This window comes from Quercus suber, unplaced genomic scaffold, assembly GCF_002906115.3.
Source record: "Quercus suber isolate HL8 unplaced genomic scaffold, Cork oak 2.0 scaffold_78, whole genome shotgun sequence".
Classification (NCBI taxonomy): Eukaryota; Viridiplantae; Streptophyta; class Magnoliopsida; order Fagales; family Fagaceae; genus Quercus; species Quercus suber.
In genome coordinates, this window is record NW_027069543.1 from 1479918 (window position 1) to 1486875 (window position 6958).

At 35.2% G+C, this 6958-nt stretch overlaps 1 protein-coding gene across 1 annotated transcript; it reads left to right on the forward strand.

Moving 5' to 3' along the window:
- Positions 1-1572: 1572 nt before the first annotated feature.
- Positions 1573-6427, forward strand: LOC112034571 (aquaporin PIP1-2). The gene is made up of 3 exons (XM_065773664.1): positions 1573-1868; positions 5883-6023; positions 6152-6427. The coding sequence occupies exons 1-3, from the start codon at positions 1656-1658 to the stop codon at positions 6245-6247; spliced, it is 450 nt and encodes a 149-aa protein (XP_065629736.1). The 5' UTR covers positions 1573-1655; the 3' UTR covers positions 6248-6427.
- Positions 6428-6958: the final 531 nt, after the last annotated feature.

Sequence of the window (6958 nt, forward strand, 5' to 3'; positions counted from 1 at the left end):
AGAGAGAGAGAGAGAGAGAGAGAGTAATTAGATCGAAAGGATATAATCAGGTCAGGTTAACCTAAAATTGAACATTTAAATACAATTTTAAAAATTAAGCATTAGTAAGCACACTAAGCACTTTCAGTAATTTTTTGGAAAGAAAATTTGTAACAGGTATTTTAGTAATTTAAGTACATAAGCAGGTCAGATTCAAATACTTACTAAGGGAAAGGGAAGAAAAAAAAATAAAAAGCCAAATCCTTTTCAAACCCTACCGGGCTTAAGGGTCGGGTCAGGTTAGAAAGCCCATCAGACCCAACCCATTTCCATCCCCAGGGGAAAAGAAAAAAGAAAAAAGAAATCAAATACATATCTCATTCTAACTTTGAAAAATACAGATCTTGGACAAATTTCTAAACTTTGTCCTACTGTTTAGACAATTTTTCTAACTCAGGCTGCAATGCCTTGTTTAGTTGATTATGTAGTATTAACCTTCTTATGCTCTTGTGGGTTTGGACAGGTGGACACATAANGAGAGAGAGAGAGAGAGAGAGAGAGTCGGGTTTAGATAAAGAGAAAGGCAGAGATTAAGAGAAAAACAACCCACCACCATTGATTGAACTTGAAACCATCAAACTTGTTGGGAAGAGTTGTCTGATCCCGAGACGGTTGCTTCACTTCGACTCGGTCTCAGCTCGCACCTAGCATAGCTGTTAGGGGTGTCCACGGGTCGGGCGGGTCGAGTTTGTGCCCAACCCACAAACCGACCTGTAGAGATCGGGTAGGCAGATTCTCAACCCGCAACTGATCCGTTAAGAGGGTCGGGTTTCACAGGTCGGTTTGCTGGCGGGTGGCATTGGTTTCGGCCTCACTTGACACCCGACGGAAAACATAGAAAAAAGGCCAAAATCGGCTAGATCTCGCCTGATCCGGCCAAGATCCGGTGAGGATTTCGTCAAATCCAATGATTTTTCCCCCAAATCGTGCCAAGAATCGCTGGATCTGGTGTATCTATGCCGGATCTGATTGTTTTGGTGGTCGAAATTTGCCAAATCAAGCTGAAAACTCGTCGAAATCGCTAGAGAATTCGTTAGAATTTGATGTCTTCGGCGGGTCGGGTTTCATGAGTTTCGAACGAGGGGACTTGAAACCGACCCATCGGTGTCGGTTTTTGCGGATCGGGACCCGCAGCCGACCGTCGGAGCAGTTGGATCGGGTGAATGCCTGTCGGGTACGGGCGGGTTGCCAGGTGGGTTGGATAGCCCTAATAGCCGTGGTCAAGCCTAGGAGTCAAGCTACGACGTCGACTCGAGAACGGTCTTGTCATGGAGAAGCTCAAGGTTGTCATCACCCTTGTCGAGAGAGTGAGATTGAGAGGTAGAGATAGAGGTTTGGAGAGATTTATTGGGGATTGTGGAATAGCTCAAAGAGAGGAGAAGATAAATTTTTTTTTTTTTGGCTAAGTGGAGAAGAGAAATTGGTTTATAAGGATTTGTTTGGTTTTAGTCATCTAATGTGGCATTTTTTAATACCAAAATAAAAATTTTAATTATTATTTTAATGTTTTTAAATAATTTTTAATTCTCTCTGTCAGTCACATAAACCCAGCAGTGACATTTGGTCTCTTCCTTGCAAGGAAACTTTCCTTGACAAGGGCAATATTCTACATAGTGATGCAATGCCTTGGTGCTATTTGCGGCGCAGGCGTGGTGAAAGGCTTTGAAAAGGGACTGTTTGAAAATTCTGGTGGTGGAGCCAATGTAGTGAACCATGGCTACACCAAGGGGGATGGCCTTGGTGCTGAGATCATTGGAACTTTTGTTCTTGTCTACACCGTTTTCTCGGCAACTGATGCTAAGAGAAATGCTAGAGACTCCCACGTCCCTGTAAGTATTTTCTCTGTTTCTTTGTCTATCAATATTTAACTCTCGTGTGTGTGTGTGTGTGTGTGTGTGTGTGTGTGTAGGCGCGCGCGCACATGCTTGTAACTCCCTTATGTTGTTGCTTGGATTTAGTTTCAACGCACTTTATTAATCTAGCCGATTGATATCTGTCTTACAATGTTTGTTAAGGGTTTCACTTATGCTTAATATTTGGTCAGCTGGAAATAGAATGAACCCACTTATTTAATCTAAAATTTTATGGGAAAATGTTGGGAATTTGATTATAGCCTATTCTTCTCACATGTTCATATATTGCTCATAGAAACAACAAATTCAACCACTGTGTAGCTAGTGAAAGGTGGCATTATTACAGAAAAATAAGCTTTTTGCACCAAATACACAATGAGAGGGTTTGGATACCACTTCTTCTCACTCATTAGAGTTGCGTTTTGTGTTTTTTTTTTTTAGCCGGACTTATTGACTATTTGGAGACAAATCACTGTGCATGAACAGTGCATGCACTGTTCATGCACTGTTCATATACTATTTACAATTAAAAAATATTAAAAATAGGTCCCACGATACTATTCATACATTTAAAAATTATTTTGTTACAGTGTTTTCAGCAACAATCAGTTTTCAGCCACTTTCAGCAACAATAAGTTGTATCCAAACGGACCTAATATATTTTTTTCTTTATTAAGAAGAAAATGCAAATCTCACCTATAGCCAGGTTATTTTTGAAATTACTAGTGTTTGAGATATCAGTTGAGGTTCAATGTATCTGTACAACTTGTTTTATTGTAATGCACTAATTCAATATACCTGTACAACTTGTACTAGATAGTAGAAGTACATTTTAATTGTTGTTTGAATTATTCAATGCATGTGTAAAGAAGCTCTTAGTACTCATTTGGATGACATTATGATTCAATATTGAAGCAAGATGTTGCTTCATTAATTTTTCGGTGGTGGCTAAGCTCTGACTCCTCTTTACCCCTATGGCCCTAGGAAAAACTTAATTATATGAAATTTAATAAAAAGATAGCTTCATATATTGACCAAAAAAAAAAAAAAAAACTCAAATACATAAAATCTTACAATTTCTTTCTATGAATTTTATTTTATTGTAAACTTGTTGCATGATAATCTCATTATCAATGTTGCAAGTTACATCTCTTTCAATATTTTAGTTAAATAAAAATTTTCTTGGATTTTTCTTTTTGTTTGTAAGGGCCCAATATATTGTTAAGAGAACTAAAGTTTGATTACAAATTTAGTTGTAGCCTAAGATTATAACTTTCACTAAACAAATTAATATAGCTACATATTTTGAAAATATAACCCCAATATGTTGTTAAGAGGACCAAAGTTTGAGAACAAAATTTGATTACAAACATAGTTGTAGCCTAAGACTACAACTTTCACTAAAAAAATTTATATAGTTACATATTTTGAAAATCTAATTATTGAATTGTATGCTCTTTATGTTCTTAAAACATATGTCAAATTTTTTGTTAATCGGATGTAATTTATTATTTGATCTATAAACTTATTTTTTGCGTATAATTTTAGACTACAAAAACTCAAAATTTAAACATTTGATTGATAAAGTAAGCTATTGATCCTTGATCTTCTTAAAGTTTTACAAGTATGGGAGATATAAGAAAAAAATGTATTCTAATTCTGGATTTTTCAAAATTCATATCCAATAAAAAAAAAATATTGAGTGGAGTGGTAACTTTAGTCTATCGTNGTCTTTGGAATGCTTTTATTTTTTGATAATATGTGGATGCTTTTATTGGGCTGTGTTGTTTGCACACTTTTTATATACAAAGTCTTATGCACAAAGACACGTATCACCCTCTGGGTGCATGCAGCATGCTTTGCCACCAAACACATGTTTGTGCATGCGTGAGCAGTTCTCAATATCATGTTCCCATGTGCTTTTTTGTGGAACCCTCTAGTAATGATGACTTCCAAGCATGAGCCAAATTTTGTCTGTCACGTGGGGTTCACCTGTGGACGGGGCAGGCCCTAGGCATAGGCCATGGCCTAAGGCTCCCTAACAGGGAAAGGATATGGGTTTTTTTTTTTTTTTTTTTTTTTTAATTAAAGAAAAATGTGAGTTAGTGTTATTTATTTATTTATCTTGAAGTCTAAAATATTAGAGTTATGTTAGTATATTACAAATTTTATTACACAAGTCCTATAAATTGACACGTCACCAAAAATAATTCAATACTTATTTATTCTTTTGTTGAAGTGTTACTTCATTGTCACATTAATTTGTAAAATTTTTTGTAATAAAATTTATAGTAAGTTTAGCATTTTCTCCAAAAAAAAAAAAAAAGAATTAATAGAAATGCAACCTAATCTCCATTAAATGATTGAAAAATGCTAAAGTTAATACAAATTTTATGACACAAAACTTACAAACTAATGTGATAGGAATATTATCAATATCTTTTAAGTATAATAAATGAACGATCAGTATCACTCAAATTATCTTGGGCCAGCACTGCCTGTGGATCATGTGCCTTGGTGATGGTCTTGTTGACTGTTTGCTGTATGTGATGACTAGGCAAAATGCCTCAGACTTGTCAATGTTTTGAGCTTTCTCTTATTCTATAAATTCTTGGCTAGGCACGTGTATTATGCACGTGTATTATGTGTATTATAAATCATATTGAATGTTCTGATAAATGATTAACGTTCCAGAGAATTTTAATTCGGATTTTTTTTTAAAAAGCTCTCTAAAACTTGTTGTGTTGCCATTTCTTATTAATATAATGCCACGTTTGACTGTGTGGTGAACCCTTTCAAATTGTTTAGTAACAACTAGAGGTACAACAGTTATCACAGTGCTTGGAGCGGTGGTACAGATACTAGGACGTGTAGAATCATATATTTAGTTTTTGGTGCCTAGGAATGTCCTAATTAATACTTCCCTCATTTATATATATATATATATATATATTTGCAACATATGTTAGTCAAGTTAATATCAATTTCATATTGACTCAAGCATTGATACTTTTTCACCCAATATTTTTATTTCACCAAATTCATCATTGTGATAATTTGTATAAACCTTTCTGGAAAAAAAATGGTCATGGGGATTCACAATGTGGGTTCGAAACTGAAATCCATTGGTTTCAGGTGTGTACGGTAGCTAGAATTTAAGTTAAACATTCTATTCTATCCATTGGAAGCTTTGTATTCTTCTCTTAATAGCATGAAATTACTGCTACTCAAGAAGGACCAAGCTAGTATGTGAGCTTGTCTAGTCTCTAGTCGGGCAGGTTTTACCCTTTTAAAGTTAGTTGAAGTTGATTCTCACCAAAAAAAAAAAAAGTTAGTTGAAGTTGAAATGTGTAAATTTCAAGACAAGTTTGGGCTCTGTGTGAATTAATAGGAACCTCCACTTGGAACCTTCAGGACAAAAAATTGAGTCAGAAGCTAATCCTACTTCATTCTTGGACAAAAAATCCTACTTTATTCTCCACCTAAGAGTTTGTGAAAGTAAAATTTATCTGAAAATGATTTTGCACTATTTTGATTTTTACTTATTCAATGTGAAGATGTGCTTGGACTAATATTGATGATAATTTAATAGCTTCTGGGTGCTACATTGCCACTTGAATTGATGTTTTGTTGAGCATGATTTTCGTCTTGTCTTCCATGATTTTGGATAGCATTTGGTTCAACAAAAGATTAAGGTCCTTGTACAAAAGTTGCTTTCAAGGAACTTAAATACCTTAAATATGGTTTCTTTTTTTGGTTTTGAGTGGCATGGGCTGTGATCCTTAATCTTTTGCTACTGTACTGAGACTTGCTCAGGGATATTTATTACTTTCTTGCCTTCCAAATATGAATATATGATAACCAAATGGTATGACTATGAGAAGTTACTTTCACAAATATGGTCTAAAAAGATCCCATGTAATATGTGATACTTATTTGCAGCTGTATAAGGAAATATATGGTTCTTATTTTCTGAGTTCAACTGTGCAGATCTTGGCTCCACTCCCAATTGGATTTGCAGTGTTTTTGGTGCACTTGGCAACCATTCCCATTACCGGAACCGGCATCAACCCTGCCAGGAGCCTTGGGGCCGCCATCATCTACAACAAAGACCACGCATGGGATGACCATGTGAGTAAAAAAAAAAAAAGGGACAGTCGTCACATTCATATACTTCTGGATGGGTAAATTAATTTTTATATAACTAAACTAAATGGTCTGATCACTGATATCTATTGCTTGTTTTCTTGCTTCTTCAGTGGATCTTCTGGGTGGGACCATTCATCGGAGCTGCACTGGCTGCTCTTTACCACCAAATAGTCATCAGAGCTATCCCATTCAAGTCTAGAGCCTGAGAAATTATTCCTCTTGCATTTCATCGTTAATCTTGTGTCTTGTTAATACCAGTGTTGTGTTGGATTCTTCCTTTCTATGTCTTAGTGTTGAGATTGGAATTGATGTGTTGGTTTTGTGCATAAGATTTCTTCGCTTTGTAACAATGGGCATCTTTTCTGAATTAGTGTTTTGACTACCAATTTTATTAGCTAGACATTTTATTTGTGGGAACGTTTTTTTTTTAATGAATGCACTGGTTAGAACTTTTTTTTATGGCTACAACAATTCTTAAAGGACTTATTGGTTGGTGACGTCCGACCAATACAAGTCCCTTTAATAATTCTTATGGTTCTTCTCTAATATCACTTATATTGTGTAGCAATCGAGATAGTTGTGACTTTTGTGTCTGCCGAGTTTAATGGACATTGTTAAAGACCAAATGAATATACATTCATTTAAAACAATGATGCAAGTTACAACTCTATATCATATTCGATCATGACTAAAAACAATATGAGGTTGGTGGTGACATTCACACCTAACCAAAAAAGTTGCATGTGATGTTGGGGTCTTTAATGCATGGAAACCAATCAACCATTAAGCAACTTGCCATCAAACACCTATAATATTTGTTTTTTTCATTTTCATAAGGTGTAGACCTCTCTCATTTTATTTTAATGATGACAAAGCTTTTTCCACAATTTGATGAAATTATCGTAAGCAGTGAATAA